The sequence below is a fragment of the Ahaetulla prasina genome, chromosome 1, assembly GCF_028640845.1.
Source record: "Ahaetulla prasina isolate Xishuangbanna chromosome 1, ASM2864084v1, whole genome shotgun sequence".
In the NCBI taxonomy this organism is placed as follows: domain Eukaryota; kingdom Metazoa; phylum Chordata; class Lepidosauria; order Squamata; family Colubridae; genus Ahaetulla; species Ahaetulla prasina.
In genome coordinates, this window is record NC_080539.1 from 63455849 (window position 1) to 63480715 (window position 24867).

At 35.3% G+C, this 24867-nt stretch overlaps 1 protein-coding gene across 1 annotated transcript in view; it reads right to left on the reverse strand.

The window, feature by feature from the left end:
• Positions 1 to 239: 239 nt before the first annotated feature.
• Positions 240 to 24867, reverse strand: part of LIN9 (lin-9 DREAM MuvB core complex component) — a 30161-nt gene continuing 5533 nt past the window's right edge. Inside the window, exons 3-15 of the mRNA XM_058154551.1 lie at positions 21303 to 21397; positions 19067 to 19171; positions 17917 to 18050; positions 13352 to 13477; positions 12053 to 12210; positions 11065 to 11198; positions 10371 to 10490; positions 10115 to 10213; positions 7427 to 7507; positions 5553 to 5678; positions 4985 to 5167; positions 3806 to 3903; positions 240 to 1733 (exon numbers count right to left, since the gene is read on the reverse strand). Coding sequence (XP_058010534.1) covers positions 1628 to 1733; positions 3806 to 3903; positions 4985 to 5167; positions 5553 to 5678; positions 7427 to 7507; positions 10115 to 10213; positions 10371 to 10490; positions 11065 to 11198; positions 12053 to 12210; positions 13352 to 13477; positions 17917 to 18050; positions 19067 to 19171; positions 21303 to 21397 — 1565 coding nt within the window. The 3' untranslated portion in view covers positions 240 to 1627. The remainder of the gene's footprint in view (positions 1734 to 3805; positions 3904 to 4984; positions 5168 to 5552; positions 5679 to 7426; positions 7508 to 10114; positions 10214 to 10370; positions 10491 to 11064; positions 11199 to 12052; positions 12211 to 13351; positions 13478 to 17916; positions 18051 to 19066; positions 19172 to 21302; positions 21398 to 24867) is intronic.

A 24867-nucleotide genomic window follows, 5' to 3' on the forward strand; every position in this document is an offset into this window, starting at 1 on the left:
CCTTTTTTGTCTTGAGCCTGTTTTACTGTCATATGCAACCATGACTAGGTGAGCTTTTGTGCTGATGTGGTTTTTCATGATTGAGGACTATTGTTTTACCTATGGCATCAAGTGTTATTGGTTGCAGATTTGCTTTGAATCCATGTGTGCTGCCCAGAGTTGTTGTGAGATGGTGGTCATATAAATTATGTAAGTAAATAGAGATTCTCAATGCCAAGAACTTCTCTACTGAGTCTGTGTTTCTGTCTCCTCCTTTTGGTTTAATGTAATGCCTTCCTGATAAGGCTCATCAAACTTTCACTAAACACATTTTTCCCAGTCTTAAGAATTTTTTGCCTTACATCTCCATATCAGGTAAGAATGCATTTCTGAACACAGTTATTTCATTTCTGAAAATTATTTCAACCTTTTCATGTTTAAAATGGTTTCCAACTTTTGTAAAACACTGCAGCCTTCTCATCACTTAATGAGAATAAAATTTATGCATTTCTTAAAAGAACAGGCTTTGCTAAATATAGACTTTGCAGTTAAATTCTGAAGCAGCATAAATGCAGACACAGAATATAGATTCATTTTTAAAACTATACAAAATTTTAAATTGAAAATAATTGTTTACATTTTCTTTATACATTAACATACAAAAGACCTCATTTTATGAGGTACTAAGGAATCAAAACATTGCTACAGCTATCTGAAAATTCTAATCTGAAAACAATTTCTTACACTGAAGCTTTACAAGGTTATACTAAATATAACAACTCAATACACCCTTTTTACAAGATCAACATTTTTCTACACTCCTCGGGTCTTTAGTTTTTAAGGCAGTTTGGAGGACTGGCTATCCAATTGCATTATAAAATTATATGAATTGCTTGATAACCAGGGGTTTAGTTTAAATTGTGCAAACCAATCAGTGGAAAGTACTACCAGTTATTTGTGTGAAATATCTTAACTAAAAAAACTTATAGTCTTCTTTTCTATTCCTTCATTCAATTACTTTTATAAGTTATAATAAATTAAATATTCCAAAGATATTAACTGATTTACAGGGATTCCCAGTATCCACAAGTGTACAATAGTAATCTATATTTGCTATTATTCCTTCAGGTATTCTGTTATCCTGCTATTTCTCAAACACAGGAATATATATACTGCTTTATCAATTAGCATACTGTTCAGAGGCTAAAATCAAAAAGCTATTAAGTCACAGTATGAGCGATCATGTTTCCAATAAGAAGAAATTACTAATATGATCTCTCAACTTGTCATATTAGTTTTACTGTTTTCAAAAACTTCTAGTATAGTTGCCAGTATTTGCTGCAACTATATTTAGGTTTTCCTTTGTTATAAAAACGTGTCTGCATAACTTTCAGTTTAAAACAACAAACACACACACATATTACAACTAAAGTTTAGCTGTTAAAACAAGATAATATTATGTGCATAGCAAGTGATGAAGTCCATAGCAATGCTGGTAATTTTATGCTGGTTTCTTCAAAAGTAGTACAAACACTCTCAAAATATCCTTTCTTCCTTTGTCTTCCAGTTGGTAGAATATTTGGTAAAGCATACACACCAAGCATTTTCCTCTACTATATTCTGTACACTTGGAGTATAAATGTTTCTCTCAGTCTCTGTTAGTGTTATTTGCAGCAAAAGCATGTAAATTTCCCATTTGGCTGAGGCCACTCTGGATATGTGCAACATGGATCTCTACATTATTCTGGAAACAGCTAAAAAAAGAAAAAGTTATTTTTAAAACAGTCCACATGCAGATATATTATGTACTTAGTTTTAAGTTTACATACAACAATATTTCATAACATCAAGCTATTTATTTGCCTTCTTTGGTATAATTTCAGGCAATTTCATGAAAAGGAACCATATTTCTCAACATCAACCATGAAAGAAAATCGTGTCTTTTAACAAAGTGAAGAGCAAACATTATTCACTTGAAGTAGTTTCCATGAATTGAGTAAGAGGCCGGTCTACTGAAGGGGAGGAAGTTGGTATGTTCCATCAGGCTGGATAATTTCCAACTGGTCTCTAACTCTTCCCTTTTGGGGAAGGTGGTGGGATTGCAGCTTTAGAGTGTCCTGGAAAAAGCAGTTTACTGAGATGCTTTTCAATGGAATCTTGGACTTGAGAGATAGCATTTATTATTTTTATAAATGAACTTTGGCAGGACCAGGATAGAGGTAGTGCGACTCTCTTGCCCTCTTTGATCTTTTGGTGGCCTTTGATACTAACATTATATTATTCTTCTAAAATATATGAGGATTGGAGCGGAAGGCATTGTAATAGTACTAATTTCATCATGTTGGTACTGGTAAAGGGAAAAGAGTGACACTTAAACATCTGTTTTGCAGGGTTCCTTTAAGTTTAATACTTTCCCAGCTTCTGTTTAACATAATATGAAGCTACTAGGTGTGGTGATCCACTACCATGGGACAGTTATTATCAATATTTAGATGATATCCAGTGATATATCAAGACAACTGATTCTGTTGTGGTACTATCCAGGTTTTGGACACTGTTATGAATGAATGAAGAAGAAAAGGTTTAGGTTCAAACCACCAAAACTAAGTGTCTGTGAATTCATGAGATCTCTATTATGAGTGGCTTTTCAATTTTGGTACTCAGTGGGATAGCACTTTCTCAAATAGAACTGGCACATAGCTTCTGGGGTCCGCCTGGACTTATAGCTCATGCTCAAACAGATGAAAATTTTGACTAGGAGGGCCTCTCAACAAATCCACCTTGTGTTCCAATTACACCCTTTTCTGACTGGGAGGTCTTGTTCACAGTCATTCATGCCTTAGTCATCTTGTGTTTGAACTACACTAACAAACTCTACATGGGGCTGCCCTTCATGACTACTAGGAAGCATCAACTGATCCAGAAGGTACAAGGAACCTTAGATTATTTTAGTAACACCTCTGCTCTATGAACTAAACTGGTTGTCAGCTGTTTTCAGGTGTTAGTTGACATGTATAAAGCATGTCTCAGGGCCTAGATATCCACAAAATTATTTTTCTCCAATTATTGTTAATTGCCCCTTAATAAGGTTGTTAGATTCCAGGTGCTAATTGATAAAATTATGTCATCTTGTGGGATCTCAGACACTTACTTCTTCCAAGGCTGTTCATTGGAATGGCAATCCCTCAAAGTTCATACAACCCTGACCCTGCTTATGTGGCTTTTCAGCATGTTCTGAGCAGAGCAATCTGTGACACCCTCACTGATATATATTTATTAAATTTATAAGGCTAATTGTCCAAAAAACACAAGGAAGTATATAAGACAAGTTAGGACTACAACATGACAATACAAAGAATAGCAAACATTTGTCCAGGGAATACAAGAATTGAAATAGTCATACATACATATTAGTTAGTCCACAAATCACAGAGCCCAGGACTTGCTGAACAAGCCAAGTCTTCATAGCCTTCCTGAAGGAAACCTGGACTTGGAAGGAACTGATATTGGGATGAATTGCTATTAATTTTTGGTGCTATGGTATTTTCCTTCTTTGATATGGTTGTTTAACAAGGTTTGGGTTATTATTCTTTTACTTTTAAAAAAATATATTGTGCCTAATTTATAAAATGCATTGTACCTAATTTAGAGCATGTAGCATAGAAACTGAGAAATATGATCGTCTCATCATGAAATAGACTGACATGATGCTACCTTTCTTCTTCCATCTATTAAGTGGTCTACATTGGCATACAATGGCCATCTTTTTGAAAAGATTATTGTAAATATAAGGATATCTGATATAAGTTTAATTTCAAGTTCTTACCTGATATTGGTAGAATCTATAGAATTCTTAATGTCATTCAATGAATCTGTTAATGACTTAAACTCAAAGGAATTTAGATCACCTCCTTCTGCTAGACACTGGAAGAAATTTCATAAAAATAATTATGTAAGTTTTCTGTTGTGTACTGCTTAAATACCTGTGTACCTAATCACACGCCAAAAACAGAGAAACATGGGCAGGGTGAGGAAGCCAAACCGAGGAAAAACAATTGTGTCTTATTGCACTGGCTGGAAATAAACTATTACTACCCCAATATTTATAAGTATAAGTAATGGAAGTCACTATAGACTAGGCTTTACTAAGAAAATGAATACAAGATGATTGACGATTGTATAGGAAAGTTACTTCCTATATCTATAATTGCCTACTTATGAGGCCAGATTCAAGCAGGTATTTGGTCACAATAAACTTCCTAACCCAAAATTGGTAGAATGTATTTCTCAAAATACAGATAGTCCTCGACTTACAACTACAATTGGGACTTGAATTTCTGTTGTAAGTCATTGCAGTCATAAGGTAAGTTGGATCCAGTAGTGGGCTGCTGCCAGTTCAAGCGAACCGGTAGTTCCGACTATCAGCTGGCCCTGCCCACCCGCCCCATCCTGTCCTATATTTCCTTCTTTCTGGCTCAGAAATTAGCTGATTTCCGCACCTCCACTGTTCTACTTACCGAGTTTGCCTTAGAAGGTAAGCAGCTGAGCTTCAAATTGCTGTATTTTGAATGCTACATGCAAGTGTGTTAGGTGCACGCACGCACACAAAGCGCACGCTCACAGAACCGGTTGTTAAACTTGTTGCAGCCCACCACTGGTCGGATCCAATTTTATCATATTTTTTAGTGTTCATTAAGTGAATCATGCAGCTGTTAAGCAAATCCAACTTCCCCAATGGGCATTTTTTTTGGTCAGAAATTGGTGCAAAAGGTCACAAATCAGGGTCACGTGACTGTAAAATGCTGCAACCCATTGTAAATATGTGTGGGTTGCCAAGTGCCCAAATTGTGATAATGTTATCACAGGAGTGGTGTGATGGTTTTAAGTGTGAGTATAGGTCGCAAGTCACTTTTTCCAAGACCACTGCAACTGCAAATAGTAATTACATGAATGGTTATAAGTTGGAAGACTAATGTAAGTGTTCTCATTTTCTTAATGGATTTACCTTAATCTGCAGTAATATTGTTGTGAGTCTAGCAATCAATTCTGTCAGATTTTCATTTTGAACACAAGGTTGTCCAGTTGTTGATGTATTTGATTGTCTGACTATCTCCTGAGCTTCTTCCTCACATCTTCGTCTCAGATCTGTGGGATGGTCTGAAGGCTGAAGACCTTGTTCTGGAGCAAGCTGGAACAGAATAAGGAATTGAGAACTGAGTCGGTTTTAAGAGCCAGGATTCCAAATGCTCATTTAGGCCATATTTTCTAGGGTGGACACTGGCATTTCTAACTACAGCATTGTATCTTATCAGCTTTTTATTTGTGACAGAAAATAGATCTCACCTGCATCTGAGTAGCTTATTCTATTTCTTCAGTCACCTGCAGATACCAGTTCATTATTTTATCGAGCTATATCCAACAGAAATGAAAGATGACTTCTATGCTTATGTGGCAGCATAGAAGATATATCAGTAATGCATAAATATGGAAAATGTGTATCATTTGGAAAATATTCAAAAGAACCTGTAGCTTCTCCTACAGTTACTAAAACATGAAACCAGCAAAACACTTACCTCATAACAATACTGCTGAACTTTATGTAAAACTTTATTTAGATCCTTATTCAGCTGTTCAAGATCTAAAACAATAGTTGCATATCTTCTCTGAAATTCAATACCAATAGGCATAGAATAGGATTTCTAGAAAATATATATATAAAAAGTAAAATGCATTAAGAAGCGCGATTTGTACAATGTTTGGATTTTTAAAATACAAATTACAGTCTATATTTTTTGTTTCCTAACATTTAAATGTGACCAAATATTTCGTTCAGTATACTTCTGCTTTATCTCTCTCTTGTAACAAAATATACAAATGTATTTTAAATGTATTTGATGAACTAAGAATCCTCTTATTCAATTGCTGCTAACAGTTAATCTGTAAATTATTTAAAGATAGTTTTAAATACTGTAGTTGATATTCTTTTGTGTACCAATTAGGCTAGTAATCAATTAATGTGTATTTAAGTTCAAACTGACCAAGATTGCTATCCTATGCATGTAAACTATAAACTCCAGAAAATATAATGAGGCTTATCCTATTTTATGATTGTTTATATTTTTCTAGTGTTCTTTTTGTTTTAATTGTATATCACTCTGAATCATTTATTAAGTGGTGGCTAAATAAATAATATATAAAAATATAATTGGCAGTTATAATCAATAGTGCACACTATTCAGGATGCATCAGATTAGAAATTATTTTTTTCATCTGACTTCCTTAGGTTTACTGTGGACACTCTTAAACTATATTTTAAAATGAGCAATACCTGAAACCCATTGTGTTCTAAACTTTACACTAATATTATTTTCATTTGATATTGCACTGTATATTGTACAGCAAACTGTTACTCTTTTAATAAGAACTAATTAAGTCTGTGTATATTTTGCTGCCTACTGAACAAGACATTCACTCTTGTTAAACTTGTATCTAAAGCTTATTTTATTAAGGATTAAATGACTCAACCAGTGCTGTAAAACTTATCGATTCAAATGTTCCTTAATAACTGAAAAGCAGTCAACAAGCAATTTCCAAATGTGATTAAAAAAGAATGGTGTGAACCCAGAGTCCTTTAGAAGATGCTGACCGTGGTTTAACAAGTTGGGTATTCCGTTGTTTCTCCGTGCTTTAACCCCATTGGAGAATGCTATTGTGCAATCTCCTCATGAAGAGCAACTATATGGTGCCCTTATGGGTGATCTCAAGTCCTCGTCTTATTTGGAGAGGAAGTACAAACAGCCGGTCTACATGCTGACTCTTCATTCTACCACGGTCATTGGCTTTGCTTCAGTTCATAATTTCTTCCCCAGAAATTCAATATTGTATTATTTTTCAAGTTGGACTAGCAAATAATTTTGATTTTGCAGACCTCTAAGAGGGCCTTCAGAAACCCAGGAGTTTAAGAAACACTGCACTAGTGGAACTAGTTTACTATCCCTGCAGCCTTTAGAGCAGGGGTGTCAAACTCAATTTCATTGAGGGCCGCATCAGGGTTATGTTTGACCTGGGGGGGAGGGGTGTGTGACCAGGAGGCATGGCCAGCTCAACATCACTTATATTGGGGGCGCCTGTAGTGGCCTGAGTGCTCTGCCAGCGAAAACAGGTACCCGAGCTCCATTTTTGGCTATGACAGTCTCCTGCAACCCTCTGCCAGAGAAAACGGAGATCCATTTTTGCTGGCAGAGGCACTGCGGGCCAGTCCTTTGCTGTTTCCAGGGCAGCTCCGTGGGCCAGTTCTAAACACCCTGTGGGCTGGATCTGGCCACCGGGCCTTGAGTTTGAAACCCCTGCTTTAAAGCATGTCTGCAACATGTGAAGAAAAGACTAGTAAGTTACGGGATCACAAATTGATATAATAACGACCACTGAAACAACGGCATATATTTACCAATTTTTCTGCTTCTGTATTCATCTCCCTTAACTGCTTGATATGTTCCTTCTTGATCATAAGAATTTTTGATAATCTGGTCTGAGGACAGCAGAGAAAAGAGTATAATACATTTTCCATATATCATAGAAATTTGAAGTTAGTAATCTAATGTTGTTATTCTAGATTGGTCTGTATTAAAAACCAATACTAGATAATGTACTATTTGTACTAAGGTCTGGAAACACTTCCCGAAAAGCTTGTCATGGTGTTGAAAGATAGGTACTGTTTTCTACCCAGTCTGAATAAATTTATTTATTAAATATTTAAGTTCACGGCACAAGTCTACCATTTCAGACTTGATGCATTAAGTCTACTGCAGCCAATTCTATTAATACATCTCCTGATAAGTGCAATTTACTGATTGGTTGAATTTACTGATTGGTTCTGCCTGGAAGGTCTAACCTCCACACCAAATTGTAGCAAACACTATTTTTCATTTTGCTTTTGACATCTCTTTAGATCATCCAAGGATGCTGCATGTTGAATCTACCTATTGAATAGCATTTGCTTGATTAGGAACCTTAAGTTTGTTTTATAGATACACTTTGCTTACCAGCTGCCTTGTTCACCAACCAAAGTTATGATGATGCTAAAAAAATAACTTTGCAACCCATGCCCACATTTATGACCTTTTCAGTCTTAGTGACATGATCACCATTACAGTGAGTGCACATTCTCCTGTACATGACCTGTTTTTTCTCCTCCCACTGTTGAAGAGCAGAGAGTGGAGAAGGAATTACGAGAGTAAAAAGGCACCCAATGGAGAATATACTGGCTGTTGATTAGCACTCTCATGGCTCCCAACCCCATGCTTGAGGCTGCTGGCACCAGTGCATTCCTTTCAACCTGTACTTCACATTGTGTGCTTGCTTACTCTCCTGTGATCCCTTCCTCTCCAATTAATATAATTACAAACATCAATTTCATTCTCCCTAATTATCCCAGTATCAGGATGAGAACTTTAAACAGTGGGGGATGGGGGAAATGAAAATACAGTTGCAGACAAACAATTTCCCACTTAGTGACTGCTTTGCTTAACAGCAGAGCTGCCAATCCCAATAATTTAATATAAACACCTAGTTTCCATCACACACTAAGAATATGTCTGGGCTCCTATAATAAGCTAAACTGCAATCAACCCAACTTTCATTTTAGCAGAATTTGAACCCAGCCTTCAAATTACATACTAAGGATGGCTTTACATACGATTGCAACCTTAAACTCAGGATAAGCTAAAGATAATTTTTCTTCTCCAACCAGCAGAACAGCTTGCATGCTGACTCTAGATTTATAGTTCAACACATCTAGATGGTACCAAAATGAACTAATAAGAATATTAGTAATTATATATTAATGAGAGCATATGCACCAAGACAAATTCCTTGTGTGTCCAATCACACTTGGCCAATAAAAAATTATATTCTATTCTATATTAACTAATAAGGAAGAGGATGGGTTGATGCTTGACCAGTAGGAAACAGAAACTTGACTATTGTTTCCTTGTTCCTGATTTATGATTAACACTGTATAATGAAAGCTGTAAAATAAAATAAGATATATTTTCATGGTATCTGCTTTAGAAGATTGGCACTGGAAGAGATGTTTAACCACAACATGGCTTAGACACAATCTCCACAGAGATTGCACAAAGAATGGATAGACAAAATGTGTAAAAATCTCTCATTTTATCCAGGTAAGAGGAAGATTCATATGAAGACAAATATCTGCTGATATTTGAGTCCCCTTCATGTAATTTATCAAAATGGGTGGAAATGAAATATGAAGATTACCCATCAGTAAAAATGTCTTACTTCATATGATTTCTCCTTTAGATTGTGGAGTATTTTTAGAAGTATATTTCCTCTAGGAGCTCAAGATAACAAACATAACTTCCCAGCTCCAATTTTTCCCCAGCAATGGGACAAACATGAGATAGCTTCTTGAGCAGAGAATAAGTCACCCACTGAATTTCCATAGCTAAAAGTGGTCCTAAACTTCTGATACAGTGTCTCCTTGATTCTACATCATCTTAAACAATGCCCTTTAAACTATGTCTAGAGGCTATAGATTGAACAGGTGCTTGGTTAATTATGGTTAATCAATTCAGATATAAAAACAAACCATAATTAAAAATCTTAACTGTGACTTGATTTGATGAATTAAAGTCCCTAGACATTCTACTATAATGGCCACAATTGTGAAAATAGTTCTTAAAAGCAGATTTCACTGCTTTAAGACTTGCTGTTTTTGAAATAGACAGAATTTTCACAGCTGTTTGCAGAATAAATCAACTTTTAGGAGAAAGAGCTATTAGGAATCAACTTCCTTTGGTTTGCATCAAATCCTTGTGAAATCCCACGCAAGTTTTGATTTGTATATTTTTATTAGTAAAAATATTACAAACATAAGATTGAAAATTTGACTTAAAATTGTAACTTTTTCCAAATATTTATTTTTACTTTTAATACAGACAAAATATTTGTATGCTTCTGTTTTATATTTTGGACAGAATAATTATTTCTCACAAACATTGTTCTCTAATATTATACATAAGAAAAATTACATTTAACAGCAGAGGTTTATCAACCCTGAACAAAAAGTTTCAATCCATCAATACAGGTAAAATTGAAAAACACTGAGGCTCACCACTTGGATAAGGAATTCTACTGGAAAACCACCTAATGTTTCACTATCTGAACCTGAAATTTTGTTTTTCCAAGAAGATCCTAATAAAGGATCACTGTCCTACAAAAGAAAAAAGTTTGCATTTAATAATTATTTTTTAAAAATTACTTTAACTCCAGAATGTTTTGAACTGTTTTGAAATGTTAATAAACATTAACAGTCTTTAAAAATTCAGCTAATTAGTAAATGAAGCAAAATTTAAGTTTACATCACTTACTGTAATTGGTGATTGAAGGGAAGGTGTATAATGTAATTGAGGAGGTGTCATAATATATCTAGAAGGTCGTTGTTTTTGTCCAAAGGCAGCAATTGGCATAGTATCATGAGGTTCATTACTCTGAAGTTATAAAGGAAAAAATAAATTAAGGTTATTTTGTATATAGGTAATCCTCTACCTATGACCACATTGAATCAAAAATTCCTGTTGCTAAGCAAGACAGTTATGTGAGTTTTGTCCCATTTTATGACCTTTCTTGTTACAGTTGTTAAGTTAATCACTCCAGTTGTTAAGTTAGTAATATGGTTGTGACTCTAGCTTCCCCACTGACTTTGCTTGAATTGATCACATGACACCAGGATACTGCAACTGTTAGAAATACATGCCAATTGCCAAACATCTAAACTTTGATTACATGACCATAGGGATGCTGTAACAGTTGTAAGTGCAAAAAATGTTAGAAGTCATAATTTTTTCAGTGGCATTTTAATTTTAGTCCATAAAGGAATGGCTGTAAATTGAGGACTACCTGTAGCTAATGGAATGATCAAGTTTTAGTAGTGTTTTGAGAACCAAGCATATTTTAGAAACATTAATAAAATTGACAGTATTGGTACTGTATCTTTTCATCCTTGAATTATCTTGTCCTTTTTCATATTCTAACTCTTTAACAAAATGAGAATATAATACTTACGAGGACTTCATAATCTGGGATTGTGTGTGTCCCAAGTCCTGTCCTCTCAAAGGTTACTCTGTAAGTAGCATTAAGAGTGTCAACAGCATCAATCTGTCCAGTGAAGAGTCCATCATGGGAACCACGTAACCGCGCTATGATCAATATCACATTATTAATTGGAGAAAAATACATTAAGCGTGCTAGGCTATGATGAAATTTAAATTGCATGGTCAATTTAGCTTTCCAAATTCTGTGCCAGGAAAAGCTGAATTCTGTAACTACTATAGTAATAAAATTAAGTAAGTAAAAAGTATTTGACTATTTAAAAATAATAATTTAATTTATTTCCAAGTAAAAAAAGTTATCTCTGATTTCAGGTAGCATCTCTGTAGCCTGTGATTTTATTTGCCATTGCTCGCCCGATGTAATGGCTATCCTCATAAAATTATTAAAAGCTAGATTAGATTTTCGGACAATGCCTATTCATAAGTATATACTATAAAAAGTGTCAAAACTCAAAATGGTGGTCAGTTAAAACAAAATGGTACTAGTGCTGCTCAATAATGGTGGATAATGTTGAAATAACTTCATTTTAGAAAGCTGATTGCAATGCTGCTGGGTATCAGTGGGGCTGGATGTACCCAGGATTATCATCATGATAATCAGCCAAGTTGTATTAACTATTAGAAACAGATAAAAATAAAGTTTGGCTGTTCAGAAAAATAAAACACTGAAAGACATCAACCACAAAGATGATAAACATACTGTGGATATAAGATTTCAGGTATGATTCTTGTCAATGATGGAAAATTTTGAAGTAATATTTTCATAAACTTTCTGATAAGCTGAATTATTTTAGATTTGAAATATTTAAATCAGTTAGAAATCTTTTTATGAATGGATGCAATAGTGCATGCAAAAAGAAAAGTTATTTTCAAACTAAGCTAGATCAGTAAAACTCAACATTAGTAAAAAAAGGGCTTTATGTAAAAGCAATAAAAAATACCTGTAACTTTTGTGCCTATTACTAATGGCAATGGAATTTCTTCTGGAAGATCTTTAAATTGAGATATATCTGCCACTTTTCGCTGTTGCAGTAATCTAATTTTTTGCCGTTTCTGTTTTAATGCTGACCTTTCCTCTTCAAAGAATGCAGAAGAACATCTGTAAACAGAAAGTGAAACTATTCTGATTTGTTTCATCTGTGCTCATGCAAATATGTTAAATCCTACAGATGGTCCTCTAGAAGTACAGTAAAATGTTTTTATGAAATATTTAAATGTTTATATATTTACTCTCTAAATAAAACTAACAATAAGCAGTATGAACTGTTTCCTGAAGGACGAAACCTAAATATTAAATGTTAAACGATGGGAAAAACGAAAATCCAAGCCCGTCAAAAACAAATACACCCATTAAAGAAAACAGAACAGAAACAGCTACATCACAGTCCGGCAGGGCTAGGCAACATGTTGCTCTCTAGATTTTTCTGTAATTCTATTCTTATGACTATAGCACAGGATGAAGTCAGCTGCATGCTGCTCACTTCTAAAGAACTATTTACAGGCTACGAAAACCAGGTTTTCATTTCAGCAATTAACAAATCAATTTTTGCACTGAAAGTTTATTTGCAAAAACATTTTCTTTACTACCTACTGCCTTCAGTGAGATTTATTCTTATGTATATGTACATATGATTGCAACTCAAGTATTCTATATGACAGAGCTGGTGTCATCAGCAAGTTAATGATACCTAGTCCAAAATACAGCACGCTCATACTAAGTAATTTTGAGAAGATGAAGGGTTAAAAACAGACCAAACTGAAGGAGTTCTTTATTTTGATTCTCAAAGTACTTTGATATCAAATAATAAATGACTGCCATTATGGAAAATCAAAGCAGGAAAGCTTGTTATTGTGTTAATCAGGAATTGCATTTTTCACCTGCATAATTTTTAATGCCCCAGAGAAACTAGGGGATTGTGGTAGGAAATGAACTGTAAATGTTACTTTGTGATAAGGAAACAAATATATAATTTAAATTTAAGACACAATGGGCCAATCTTTAAAATTTATTACCCAACTTTGTAGAACTGGTTTACATAGCTGTAAATTATATCATTTTCTATTAGATACAAAAACTGCATCTAACAGTTTTTTGACAAGACAAAGTGTCATTTTTTTTCATTCTCGACTGTATTTACAAAACATAATCTGTATTTTAAAAACTATTCAGCACTTGTCCCCAACCACACATACAATATAGCTTAAAAGACCTAATTTTTCAAAACACAGTAAGGTTTTACCTTCGTGGTTTTCCCATTAATCGTCTAATTTTTCCCCATTCCACTCTGGTTAATTTCCTTGTTTTCAGATTTGGAAAAGATTCTTTCAGGCAAACACAAAAGTCGTTATCTCCTTCAAACAATGGCCTATTAAAAACAAGTGATATTCTGTCACTATAGGCATGAATGTTTTCAGGAATTATGTAATAATATGTTAAGGCAAATTTATTTGTATTTACATAAGACTTCTATATACATACATTGAAGATAACAATGTAAATTAAGTGTCACTTAAAAGTAAACATTGATTCCTAAATCTGTGAGGAATGAAGAGTTATCAATTTAATGTAAATATCTATCAGCTTTAATTTATAATTAGCACTCATAATTAGATACAAAAATAACATTAAGATATTTTACTATAATTTCCCTATATACCATATGCTTATATTCTCATTCTCTCTCCCTCCCCATCCTATATCAGTGTGTGTGTGTACTAGATACTATACCCAATACATGGTGTTATCTGTTGGAAATCATGTCAAAGTACAATATGTAATTGTTTACGCTATGAAGCTAAACAGATATGGATCTGAACTTTACAATAGAGTCTCTATAATACTAGAGATTCAGCTAGATTGAGAAGCCAAAACTATGTCCTGCAGATTTGGAAAAAATATTTCTAGATTGCTGTAAAGAAAAAGACATAAGTATGACTATGAAGTCATCAGAAATTGAATTTGATAGAGTTTTATCTTCTTAATTTTTTAATTTTGATAATATTTAAAGTTTACCAGCAATGTTGTTTTAACAGTGTTAAATACAGTCAAAAAGATTTTGCTGTATTGGCATTAGTTAATTTTTTAGAGGAATATAGCCAGGTAAAAATAAACAACAAGCTTAATAATAATAAACTGATTTAAAGTAATAGATGAAAAGTCATACATACTTATCTATATTTGAATAGAACCATTCATATATACAGTCTTGGAGGGATTGAGCCTGAGCCTGTTTCTCCCCATCCAGACCAGACGGCTTCCAAGCACCGGGACAACACTGATAGCTTCGCTGGGGTGGCCCGTGTGAAAAGTACAGCTGGGTGTCATCAGCGACAGCTGGTACCTCACACAAGCCACTGATGATCTCACCCAGCGGTTTCATATAGATGTTGAACAGAAGGGGCGAGAGGATCGACCCCTGCGGCACCCCACAAGTGAGGTGTCTCGGAGCCGACCTCTGCCCCCCTGTCAACACCGTCTGCGACCGATCGGAGAGATAGGAGGAGAACCACCGATAAACGGTGCCTCCCACTCCCAATCCCTCCAACCGGCGCAGCAGGATACCATGGTCGATGGTATCAAAAGCCGCTGAGAGGTCTAATAGGACCAGGGCAGAGGAGCATCCTCTATCCCTGGCCCTCCAGAGATCATCCACCAACGCGACCAAAGCCGACTCAGTGCTGTAACCGGGCCGGAAGCCAGACTGGAACGGGTCTAGATAGACAGTTTCATCCAGGTGCAAGGGAAACTGATATGCCACCATACTCTCTACAACCTTCGCCGCGAAGGGAAGGTTGGAGACCGGACGATAATTACCTAAAACAGCCGGGTCCAGGGAAGGCTTCTTGAGGAGGGGTCTCACCACCGCCTCTTTCAAGGCGGTCGGGAAGACTCCCTCCACCAAGGAAGCGCTCGTAATAGCCTGAGCCAGCCTCGTGTCACCTCCTGAGTGGCCAGTACCAGCCAGGAGGGGCACGGGTCCAGTAAACATGTGGTGGCATTCAACCTCCCCAGCAACCTGTCCATGTCCTCGGAGCGACAGGGTCAAAACTCATCCCATAAAATGTCCCCAAGACCACCCTCAGCCGCCTCACCCACGCCACTGCAATCTTGGTCTAGGCCTCCAAGCTGAACGATTTTATCGTATAGATAACCGTTAAACTCCTCAGCACGCCCCTGCAACGGGTCATCCCGCCCCTGATGTAAGAGGGAGCGAGTCACCCAAACAGGGCGGCTGGGCGGTTATCTGCCGATGCAATGAGGGAGGAGGCGAGCTACGCCGCTTCCTCATTGCCACTAGGTAAGCCCTAGTATAGGACTTCACTAGTGTCCGATCAGCCTCGAACGGCTAGACCTCCAAGAACTCTCTAGGCGCCTTCTCCGCGCTTCATCCTCTCAACTCCTCGGAGAACCAAGGAGCCGGTTGGGACCTGCGCCGGGTCAGAGGTCGCAAAGGCACGACACGGTCTAAGGCCCCGCCGCGCCCGCTCCCAGGCCGCAACAAGTTCCTCAGCCGAGCCGTGAGCCAGACCGCCAGGAAATGGCCCAAGCTCCGTCCGAACCCTCCGGTCCATCAGGCGCCTGGGACGGAACCAACGATCGGCTCCTCCCTGCGGTGGTGAATGGCGGTCAGAAAGTCCAGGCGAAGAAGAGAGTGATCTGACCATGACAAAGGTTCAATGACTATTTCCTTTAAGTCCAGATCTCTCAACCACTGACCAGAGACAAAAACCAGGTCCAGAGTGCCACCCCCGATGTGAGTAGGGCCATCAACTACTTGGGTCAGGTCCAAGGCCGTCATGGAAGCCATGAACTCCCGAGCTGCCGTTGATGACGAGCCGGAAGATGGCAAGTTAAAATCCCCCATGACTAAAAGTCTGGGGGTCTCAACTGCCACTCCAGCCAGCACCTCCAGGAGCTCGGGCAGGGCAGCTGACACGCAGCAAGGAGCCAGGTACGTGATCAGCAAACCCATCTGACACCTATGGCCCCATCTCACAAAGAGGGATTCACACCCGGCAATCTGAGGTACAGTGGTACCTAGGCAACATGTTGCTCTCTAGATTTTTCTGTAATTTTATTCTTATGACTATAGCACAGGATGAAGTCAGCTGCATGCTGCTCACTTCTAAAGAACTATTTACAGGCTACAAAAACCAGGTTTTCATTTCAGCAATTAACAAATCAATTTTTGCACTGAAAGTTTATTTGCAAAAACATTTTCTTTACTACCTACTGCCTTCAGTGAGATATATTCTTATGTATATGTACATATGATTGCAACTCAAGTATTCTATATGACAGAGCTGGTATCATCAGCAAGTTAATGATACCTAGTCCAAAATACAGCACGCTCATACTAAGTAATTTTGAGAAGATGAAGGGTTAAAAACAGACCAAATTGAAGGAGTTCTTTATTTTGATTCTCAAAGTACTTTGATATCAAATAATAAATGACTGCCATTATGGAAAATCAAAGCAGGAAAGCTTGTTATTGTGTTAATCAGGAATTGCATTTTTCACCTGCATAATTTTTAATGCCCCAGAGAAACTAGGGGATTGTGGTAGGAAATGCACTGTAAATGTTACTTTGTGATAAGGAAACAAATATATGATTTAAATTTAAGACACAATGGGCCAATCTTTAAAATTTATTACCCAACTTTGTAGAACTGGTTTACATAGCTGTAAATTATATCATTTTCTATTAGATACAAAAACTGCATCTAACAGTTTTTTGACAAGACAAAGTGTCATTTTTTTTCATTCTCGACTGTATTTACAAAACATAATCTGTATTTTAAAAACTATTCAGCACTTGTCCCCAACCACACATACAATATAGCTTAAAAGACCTAATTTTTCAAAACACAGTAAGGTTTTACCTTCGTGGTTTTCCATTAATCGTCTAATTTTCCCCATTCCACTCTGGTTAATTTCCTTGTTTTCAGATTTGGAAAAGATTCTTTCAGGCAAACACAAAAGTCGTTATCTCCTTCAAACAATGGCCTATTAAAAACAAGTGATATTCTGTCACTATAGGCATGAATGTTTTCAGGAATTATGTAATAATATGTTAAGGCAAATTTATTTGTATTTACATAAGACTTCTATATACATACATTGAAGATAACAATGTAAATTAAGTGTCACTTAAAAGTAAACATTGATTCCTAAATCTGTGAGGAATGAAGAGTTATCAATTTAATGTAAATATCTATCAGCTTTAATTTATAATTAGCACTCATAATTAGATACAAAAATAACATTAAGATATTTTACTATAATTTCCCTATATACCATATGCTTATATTCTCATTCTCTCTCCCTCCCCATCCTATATCAGTGTGTGTGTGTACTAGATACTATACCCAATACATGCTGTTATCTGTTGGAAATCATGTCAAAGTACAATATGTAATTGTTTACGCTATGAAGCTAAACAGATATGATCTGAACTTTACAATAGAGTCTCTATAATACTAGAGATTCAGCTAGATTGAGAAGCCAAAACTATGTCCTGCAGATTTGGAAAAAATATTTCTAGATTGCTGTAAAGAAAAAGACATAAGTATGACTATGAAGTCATCAGAAATTGAATTTGATAGAGTTTTATCTTAATTTTTTAATTTTGATAATATTTAAAGTTTACCAGCAATGTTGTTTTAACAGTGTTAAATACAGTTAAAAAGATTTTGCTGTATTGGCATTAGTTAATTTTTTAGAGGAATATAGCCAGGTAAAAATAAACAACAAGCTTAATAATAATAAACTGATTTAAAGTAATAGATGAAAAGTCATACATACTTATCTATATTTGAATAGAACCATTCATATATACACCATTTGTGGGCCTTAGGAAGTTTGAGTAAATTACGTAGCCGCAAACCAATCTTTTGTGACGCCTTTTTGTCTGGTGTTGGTACTGTTACAGTAAATTTCTAAGTAACAAAGATAGAGGTTTATTAATATATGACATTTATGCATTTAAAGTGAAATATTATAATAGGGACTTACACGTTTTGGATTTTATCTATCATTTAGAATACCATAATCTGCAAATTTATAGCTTTTTTACAAAATTTTAAACACCTCAATACAGTGTTAGCTCCAATTAGTAACTTCCACAAAAGGACAGGCTCATTTATCCATTGAAGATTGCTATATAATGATGGCACAAGCAGGAAAGGAAAGTCAAAAGCACATCTTCCAATTTCTCTATGCCCTTGTTTTGGAATGAGTATCATCCTCTTAGAACAGGGAAGTTGAACCGATGTCATGTGTGTCAAAGGTGACATGTCACACCATTTTGGGTAACATAGTTATTCACCAACATTTGACAACATGTTCCATTCTCACACAATTTTTCAAAGCTACTGAGGCTTCAAAAGAATGCTCTTGCACAGCCTCCAGAAACCACACAGCCTCCAAAGATTGAGTGAGAACAAGGAATGCTTTTGCATTGTTTTTGGAGGCTACAGATTGCAAAAGAGCATTCTCCAAAGCCATTTCAAGAATGAAGGCCTTGCGAGACCTGGAGCTGCCTGTGGCTGATGGGTCATAGGGACCTGTCAAGAGAAAGAGAACATTGCTTGAGGGTAAGAGGTGTGCTGCAGATCCTGGGGATCATATACAATTAGACTAGGTTTTTTTTTATTAAAAATCAACATGTAAGGAATTATTTCTCTTTTGTTTAGCGTGAGTGTGTGTGTGACATGTCAGCAGAGTCAAATTAAGCATTTTCCAAAATTTTGACACTCAATGATGTCAAGGTTCACCACCATTACTTTAGAACATACTTTTAATGGAAGGAATGAGTAACAGGCAGAACCAGCAAATTCCATTTTTACAGGCAAAAAGTGATGTTCCTAGCTTTTAATATAAGTATGCTCTATGTATAACAAACTTGTTAATAAACAACCTACTTATATATGAATAGCTTCATATATAAGAATACCTGTGGGACCATTCCAACTCTCTGATTTCTTTTTGGTGATCTTGTATTAATTTGTCTTTCATCTTCTTCACAAAAGGAACGAGTTCGTTTGGAATTTCTGAAAGGCTGCAGCCAAAAAATACAACCAAATAACAATTTGATTTGCAGACTGTAAGGTTTCCCAGTACCAGTTCTTGCAGTACAGCAAGCTCATTATAATTTTTTAGGAGAAAAAATCCTTATCTATATTGAAATCTAGAACAGACTTCTCTAACTTGATGTAAAAAACTTGAGATCAAAGGAGAAAAGTCGACAGGATGTGTGAATTCACTGATGATCATTCAGAGATCTAATTACAAATACATGTTACCAGTTTTCTAATGATGGTCACGTAAATCAGTAAAAAGCTTCTTAGGGCTTGCAGGAGGCTATTGAAAAGAACAGCTTCTCCAAAGGTATCTCTTTGGGAATCAAGCTTCAAATAGTGCTGGTAAGAAGAAGTAAGCTCATCTGTCTATCTGACATTACACCAATAAAGGAATTATCCAGAAGGAAATGTTCTAGGATCAAGGAGCATTATTAGTCTTGAGACAGATACCTAAGAGTCTATTGTGTTGGATGCATAATTGATATCAATGTCTAATGAGAAGCCCTGGGCTCATGCTATTTCCATTTGAGAGAATAGTAATTTCTCTAGTAGACCATGGATAGCAATAGAAGGGAATTAAGTAGGGTAGCTGCAGTTCCATCTATGCAATATAAACTATTTGAATCCCACTCATAATATTTTTTAGATTTAATGCTGAATAATCTGTTCTCATCAAATGGAAGGCTGTTAATCTCGAATGGCAATGTGGGATGGCAACATAGTGTGATGGAAAATGTTGCAACACAATAAACCATATTTAATTCAGGTTAGGCAAAACAAATTGCTACTATGTGAAAAATCTAAACAATTTGCTATTTCTTTGTAGCTGAAATAGGAATGAAAAAAGGGATGCTGATTAGTTAGACATTAACGCCTAACTTCGTTACAATGGAAGCATCACAGTCAAATTTCCATGATCAGCATTGAATTCCACCCATGGACAAGGAGGGAAAATTCTTCCAACACAGTTCTCCATAGAATTTTCTCTTGTGTATGAAAATTAGATTGACTTAATAGAATAGAATAGAATAGAATAGAATAGAATAGAATAGAATAGAATAGAATTTTATTGGCAAAGTGTGATTGGACACACAAGGAATTTGTCTTGGTGCATATGCTCTCAGTGTACATAAAAGAAAAGATACATTCATCAAGGTACAACATTTACAACACAATTGATGGTCAGTATATCAATAAAAATCATAAGGATTGCCAGCAACAAGTTACAGTCATACAGTCATAAGTGGAAAGAGATTGGTGATGGGAACTATGAGAAGATTAATAGTAGTGCAGATTCAGTAAATAGTTTGACAGTGTTGATGGAATTATTTGTTTAGCAGAGTGATGGCCTTCGGGAAAAAACTGTTCTTGTGTCTAGTTGTTCTGGTGTGCAGTGCTCTATAGCGTCGTTTTGAGGGTAGGGTTTGAGGTCCTGTATAATTAACTTCTACCTCAAAACAAAATCAGTTTGCTGTAATGGTTAAAGTACCATTCAGCTTAGAAATTTGGAGACTGTGAGGCCTAGTCCCACTTTAGGCACAAAGTCAGTGGGGTGACCTTGGGTAAGTCACTTGCTCTCGGAAGCAGACAATGACAAACCACTTCTGAAATCTTGCTAAGAAAATTGAAGAGACTTGTCCAGCAGTTGTCAGGAATCAACACTGAAGACACAAAAACAAAGCAAAAAAGGGCAAAGAAACTATTGTTCATGATAACCTTAACAGGTAGACTTGGAGAGTTATATTAACTTCAGAATCTGTCACCCTTATGGCTTGTTTCCTGATGGAATTTCACAAATTAGAAGAATGACTACAACAAACCTTGTTGGTAAATGTCTCCTGGTACTTAGAAGCAAGACACTTTTAAAAAAGTGTGCATGGGATTTTTCTTTTTGTTTTCATAAAAAATGTTAAATTTCCAGATTTATAAATCAAGCAAATATAATTTGTACCCTTCATATGTTACAATGGAAAGCAAAAGGAAAGAAAGAATTTTTTTAACTAGCTTAACTAGCTTTGTAGACTAGATCAGACAAGAATACAGTGTTTTGGAAAAACGATAGACAAAAATATATTAAATCAACCTATAAAGATAAAAGTTGCTTCTTACCATTTCTACAGTAGCTCCTGCATTTTTGCCTTTCCAAATGGGTGTTTTCTGCAAAGAACTGAATTTTTCATTCCATGTATTGGATAAACTTCCCTCTGTAATAAATAAGTTGTATATATTAAATATAATTCCTTTTACAAATTATACATATTAATATTAAAATGTGAAATGTCAATTACATTCTTATTCTGGGAATTTACATCAAATTAATTTCAAGTTATATGATTTCATTTCAACCCGAGGAGTATATTTTCAGAAGCAATTTTTCAGCTTTCTTTGCTCTTAAACCCAATCAATTATATTTGTATGCTTATACCTCATTTTTATTTTCAGATTAAATTACATCTCCCCTCCCCCATAAAGGGAAGGGGGATTAGTATTTGCTGCACAATGATTCATCAGGAACAAATTTGCTAATACTCCCTGACAAAATTGGCAGTGGCATCTGCAGGGTGTGTGCATGTGTGTGGAAAGTAAAGCAAGATGTAATTGTGGCAATAGAAACTCTATGTCTTTTGTATGTGTATCAATGTTGCATACATGCACAAAAGGGTAAGATTTTGATTGTTGCATTGCAACCATCATCTTCACTATTTGAGCCCCCCACCATCAGAAACTGCTGCAAGTTGGCATCAACTTTGTATAAATATTGATTTTAATTCACAAAGTTAGAACTTATTAGCAAGAAATGCTGTGTGTGGAATAGGGTACTGATGTGAATTATCTTGATTTTTGTGCACCTCAAAAACTTGGCATTTTAATGGGTATGTAGACTTTCTATATTCATTGTATATTGAGAAAGAAAGTATATTAAACTGCAAAAAAAAGTACCATGGTTATAGATAGCAAGAAATTATTAAGAACGAAAGAGGCAAAAAAAGTGCAAAGTAATTTTGATGGAAATAAAAAGTTGTTTTGGAATTGCATGAACAGAGGCAAATAAGGAGTCTCCAGCACTCCATAAAATGATGAAATGGTGTAGGATGAAACTGAAATGAGGAATGCTGCTCTGTGTATTTTAAACATTTGTAAGGGAATAATAGCGACATATTGAAGAATGGAATTTAAACAAATGCTATAAATGTTAGTGTTGAAGAAAAAAATGACAAAGAAGTAATGGTGAACATGTGTAGGAGTGTTGAATATGGTAAAGCTAGGTGTTGATGATGTACTAGAGAAATAAATTTAGATGCTTAAGAAGTGCCTGTGTGAATTGTTTAATTGAATTGTGAAGACTGCATCTGTGCATGACAATTGATAGAATGCAGTTACTGTTTCCTATAGAAAGAGAAAGGTAGTAAGAATGAATAAAAATACTGTACTGGTAGTCCTATACAGAGCCCAAAATTTCTGTTGTTAAGTGAAACATTTGTTAACTGAGTCTTGCCCCATTTTATGACCTTTCTTGCCACAATTGTTAAGTGAATCACTGCAGTTGTTAAGTTAGTAACACGGTTGTTAAGTGAATCTGGTTTCCCCATTGACTTTGTCAGAAGGTTGCAAAAGGCTGTCATATGAACCTGGAACACTGCAACTGTCATAAATAGGAGTCAGTTGCCAAGAGGCTGAATTTTGATCATGTGACCATGGGGATGCTGCAGCTGTTGTAAGGGTGAAAAATGGTCATAAGTCACTTTTTCAGTGCCACTGTAGTTTTGAACGGTCAACCAAGTCAAGGACTACCGGTACTGTAGATGGACTATTTAAATTAAATGTATCTGGGAAGTTTCAGCAGAATTCTGATTGAAAGAGAATGTTAGATGATAATGAACAGAATCTGGGAAGTGCACGGTTGCTTTCTGTTTGGCAGATGTACAGACTTGATTTCTTCTTCCTCAGATCATTAAACACATATACAATACTTATTATATACTTGTTGAATCATAGGAAGTGTATAATAAAATTAATAACTTTGAATTTTTGTGTGAATATGGACTTGAATATTAATTACTGAATGTACCAAGAATGTTTATGATAGAAGTAGAGTTCATGTGAGAACTGAATGCTTAATAAATGGCTCAACATTGGATGGGGTAAGGAGGGGATGTCTCATTACTCATGCTTAATGTAATTATGAATGTATATGGAATATTTGTATTGAAATTAGAAATGTATTTATCTGGGATGTGAATGCACATGTAGTTTTATAGCCAGATAATGCTGTATTGTTGGTCAAGAACCCAAATGATTGATAGCAATAGTACTTAGATTTAAATACCACTTCATAGTGCTTTCCACACTCTGTAGCAGTATTAGTTTGTATGATGCAACGTATCAATTATAGTCATATAATTTTTATAATTTATCAAAAGCCATGGTAGAGAGAAAGAGTATTTTTTATATAAATGTTTTACATAAATGTTGAAAACAATGTAAGATTATGTATTTTGCTTTTGTGAAACAAGGATGGAAATTTTTTACAATATATAAATGTGGGTAGAATGGTTGCAAGTAGTATATAGTCTGTTGCAAAGAATAAATGTTTGTTGAAAGCAATGAAAACAGCTATGTATTTTAGCTGTGTACTTTATTATATAGGAATTTGGTATGCTAGAAGAAATATAAAAGTTGAATGCAATGAGAATGAAATATTTAAGATACTAAATAGTATTAAGAATGAATAGTGGATTGAATGCAAAAGTGAGCAATCAGCACGCTGAGATGGTTTGATCAAATAGAACAAAAGGAATGGCTCATAAAATATACTAAATATGACTTAATGGGTCATGAGAAAGAAGAAGAGCCAGAAAATCAGCTGGAGGATTTTTCTTTTCTTACCTCATGCCTTGCGTTTCTTTGGCTTACTTTTTTAGGACTTGGCAAAATATTGCTTACCCCCAAAAGGAACAGAGTAGTGTGTGTGTGTGAAAATGTTTTCTCTTTCCAATCTGACAGGAAATTCTGAGCATTTTAGGGGAAAAATATAGTTTTCATTTGAAAATGATGAACTACAGTACTTTTTAAAGTAGAGTTTAAAATGCTACATTTGATCTTTAATGCAGAATATTAAAAAATATTGAATTAAAATTTCAAACTTCTTAGATACAATATTAAAATAAAAACTAATTTTGATGTTATTTAAATAGACCCCAAATTTCCCATTTCATGCCTATGAAAGTAAAATTGGAACTTCTCAATTTATTTATCTTCCTGATGTTCACATTCCTAGTTCTATAAAGGAAAACTATCTAGAAATGTATTGTAGAATAAATACATATTTCATATTTTTATTTCTTGCATAATTAAAATTTTCATTCTGGAACATTTTGTGTATTAACAATCTTTGTTTCTTTCACTCATTAATTTATTTGCCTTGCTTTATTGCTTATTGGCTGTTTTCATAGAACTCCTGGGTACTTGTCTGCTTGATTGCTGGATATTTAACAAAGTAGCATATACAAAAATAAAATAAAGTTGAATACAGCATAATAAATCTAATTATACATATGCTTATATACACACACCTGCTTATACACACACACAAATGCACATACTAAATTTTTCCAAAAATGCCATCCCCTGTAGATACATTCTAGCTGATCTGATGTAATCTGAAGTTAAACCT